The sequence below is a fragment of the Eurypyga helias genome, unplaced genomic scaffold (assembly GCF_000690775.1).
Source record: "Eurypyga helias isolate BGI_N326 unplaced genomic scaffold, ASM69077v1 scaffold20409, whole genome shotgun sequence".
In the NCBI taxonomy this organism is placed as follows: domain Eukaryota; kingdom Metazoa; phylum Chordata; class Aves; order Eurypygiformes; family Eurypygidae; genus Eurypyga; species Eurypyga helias.
The window spans coordinates 1-3,484 of NW_010271630.1; the positions used below are offsets into that span (position 1 = coordinate 1).

General features: G+C 60.5%; 1 protein-coding gene across 1 annotated transcript in view; it reads right to left on the reverse strand.

The window, feature by feature from the left end:
* Positions 1-297: 297 nt before the first annotated feature.
* Positions 298-3,484, reverse strand: part of SLC39A14 (solute carrier family 39 (zinc transporter), member 14) — a gene marked incomplete at both ends in the record, with an annotated part of 4,235 nt that continues 1,048 nt past the window's right edge. The window contains 4 exons of the mRNA XM_010158886.1: positions 298-546; positions 797-982; positions 1,062-1,184; positions 1,698-1,867. Coding sequence (XP_010157188.1) covers positions 298-546; positions 797-982; positions 1,062-1,184; positions 1,698-1,867 — 728 coding nt within the window. The remainder of the gene's footprint in view (positions 547-796; positions 983-1,061; positions 1,185-1,697; positions 1,868-3,484) is intronic.

Sequence of the window (3,484 nt, forward strand, 5' to 3'; positions counted from 1 at the left end):
CCCCCCTCCCAAGCCAAGGAGGTGTCGGGTTTGGCTTCTTCTTCAGATGTCTCCATCTAAATTTAAACCTCAGACATCATATTACCTCGTTATTTTTAGGGCTGTGATTACTCAGTGCAGTTTACAGCTTTGCCTTCCCCACCCCCCCACCAATCATTACTCTGTTTATCCCACCCCACATCTGCCTTTCTCACGGGAAACAACGGGTAGGATCAGGAAAGGGCAGGGTCAGCCTTAAAGGGGGGCAGATCTGAGTGCCCTCACAGCACCTTTCGCCGAGGACCCGGCTACCCTGACCCGAGCGCCCTCGCAGCACCCTTCCCCGAGGACCCACGTACCCAGCTCGTGCGGGAACTCCTCGCAGAGGATGGCCACGGAGGTGCTGATCCCTTGGAAGACGGAGACGGTGAAGGAAGCCCCGATGGCCAGCCCATCGATGAAGTTGTGGAGGCCGTCGCTGAGGGTGATCATCCAGGCCAGCGTGCCGATGTCGGAGTACCGCACCTCCTTCAGCCAGTAACACGCGCTCTGGGAGGCCTGCAGGTCCTGCCGCCGCATTCCGACAGCACGGCTCAGCACCCTGCCGCTCCGGCTGGGATGTCACTGCTCCCTCCAACCCAGGGGAGCCCCGTCTCCTCACATTAAACCCCCACGAGGCTTGACCCAAGCCGTTTGCATCCTCCCACCCATGGGGGGATTTTGTCCGGGCGGCGTGACCGGCTCCAAAACCGCTTTTTTGGCTAAAGGGCTTTTTTTCCACGCTCCCACCCGCAGCTTCACGTGAGGAGGTGCTAACCTGGACGGAGAGGGAGCCCACCACGACCTTCTCATCCCCGGAGGGGGTCTTGCACTCCAACTCGTTGCTTCTGTGTGGGATCATGTGGTCCAAGTCCCCGTTCTGCAGCTTCTCGGTGACCCCCTCCTCCTGGTCCTTCTTGGACGGCAGAGCCTCGGGGCCGTAGTGGCTGTGTCCGTGGTGATGCTGCGGGATGGGGAGAGGGAGGGGATGTCAGCCATTTCTGCCGTTTCCCACCCCGGCAGTGCTCCGAGCAGCCCCTCACCTCATCCTTCTGCTTCAGGAGCATCTTCAGGACCTTCTCCGTAAAGAAGAAGAGGTAGAAGCCCCCGAACACTACGGCGGACTTGGAAACGTAATAATCTTCCTGAGGGTTGAATCCAAACGCCTGCAGGAGAAAGGGGACAAGTGACAGGAGCGAGGAACGGTCTCACTTTTGCCCCTGGCACCTTGGGGGGCAACACCGCCGCTCTCTGACCTCTCAGCAGCAGCTGCTTCGGGGACAAGCTCCGAAAACACCTTTCACCTCCCCTCGCTCCCCGAGCCGAGTCGGCTGCGCCCCAGGGCATCGCATCTACCACCCCGCAGGGGCGGGGAAGCTAAAATCAGGCTTAGGAAGCCTCGGCCACCTCACAGACGACCTGCCCGCGGGGCTGGAAAGGGCAATAAAATCACTTTTCCCTGCTTGAAGCAGACCACAGGTCTCCCCGGAGCGATTCCCTTCTGAAGAGGGGCAAAACACCAGCTCCGACTGCGATCCCGAGGGGCTTCCAGCCTCCGTACCTCGCTCTGGGCTCCCCTCCGACGCCGCCTTCCCCTTCTCCAGCCAGCGAGTTCCCAGAGAAACAGCCCCCGAGAGATTAAAAAAAATGAAAGAGAGACCCAACGGTCCTCACCCTACCTCGGGAATGAGCTGGAAGAGGGCGTTGGAGTAGAGAGTTCCAATCGCCAGAGCTATGAAGTAGAGGAGCAGCCGCTTGTAAAAGGTCTTCTTCATGAAGGGCACGACGCTGGCTCCCACCAGCGAGCAGAGGGAGATGACGGTCACGCAGAGGAAACCGTAACCCCAGACTGCGGCGTGCGTGCCAAACCCACCCCGGGGGGGCATCGGGCGAGGGGAGGTTGTTGGAGGGAAAGGAGATCAATGTGGGGAAGGGGAAGGAGAAGGAATCCAAGCCGAAAAGGGGAGAGAGAGGAGGGAGGGGAGAGAAGAGGACATCCATTAGCGATTGCTTGTTCATCTGGCATTGCTTCCAGAGGGGAAACTCAGTGCTGAGCGGCTCTGGAAACGGCTTTGGGGTGCCCCCGCTTCGGAGCTCGCCCCCACAAGCGGGACAGGAGCCTTCCCTTGGAGCGAGCGGCTCTCCGAGCACCGGGATGAAGCCAGGCTTGTTTTCAGACCCAGCCCCCAGTTCTGCTCCCCGAACCCCCAAGGGAGGTGGGGGAGGCCGTTCCAGAGCCACGGAGCGCTGAGGTCCCCCCGAGCATCTTGTACGCTCCATCCTCGGCCCAGGGATGCAGCTGGACCCCGGCCGGGACCGGGATGCTCCGACCGACGGCGAGGGTGGAGCGTACGCGAGTCATTTGGGTTCCTGGCAGATCAGGAAATACAGGCGGTTGGTTTTTACCTTCAGCAAATAACAGTCGCAGTTCTGGAGTTGAAAAAGAGCCTCGAAAAAACATCCTCCCCCCCCAGGCCTGGACAGGGCGTTTGCTGCCCCATAGGAGGATGCTCCGCTCAGAGCTGCGCCTTCAGTGTGGAATTTTAAGGCTGGATGTGCAGGAGCTCGGATCCAGCCCCCCAGGAGATGGGGAAGGGCTCCGTGAGCCGTGTGTTTCAGGTGCCCAATCCGGGAGCGCCTGGCTGTACTTATTCAACTCCGGAACTGTGCAATTACGACCCAATTAATTTGCCATGTGTCTGTCGGGCCCATCGGAGCACCAGGAAACCTCACGTAAGCAAAAATCCTTGTGGGAACGGCAGTCTTGCGAATCGGGGGCACGGAAAAAAATAAGAAAAAGGGCAATTAGGACATTTGTAAAAAGCTGGTGCCTCTCCAGGCTGTTCTCCGTGCTCCTGTATTCCCTCCGCCTCGCAGGTCTTTCCACGAGCGCTGCCGCATCCCGGCGGCCTCGGAGCCGGGAAGCTCAGCACGAAGCAGACAACCCGGGGCAGGAGCAAACGGCTTCTCCCAGTGCCTTCCCGGCCCTCAGCCCTTGGCCGGCAGCCTTGCGGGGAGGGCACGGCCTCCCCACGCCGCCTGCCCGCTCCAGGGGGTTTCCTGGTGCTCGGAGGGGTGAGAAAAGCCCTGCGGAGCCCCTGAGAGAAGCCCTCAGCCTCGGGTGACGGAGGGATCCATTCGATTCGGCAGGGTGGAGGCAGAGAGCGAGCCCGGAGAGCTGCCCTCGGAGACGAGAGAGAGGCAGGGATTTTCTACCGCACCTCTGGGATGAGCTGGAAGAGCGCGTTAGAGAGCAGTGTGCCGATGGAGAGCGCGATGAAAAACGTGAGGACCCGGCTGAAAAAGGCCTTCTCGGTACACGGTACGATGAAGACTCCGAGCAGGGAGGCCACGTTAATCATCGACACACTGAGAAAACCAAAGCCCCACACTGCGGAACGAGAAGAAACGAGGGCCAGACATTACCGAGGCTCTCGACGCGGGGAGACGGGGGGGGGGGGGGGGG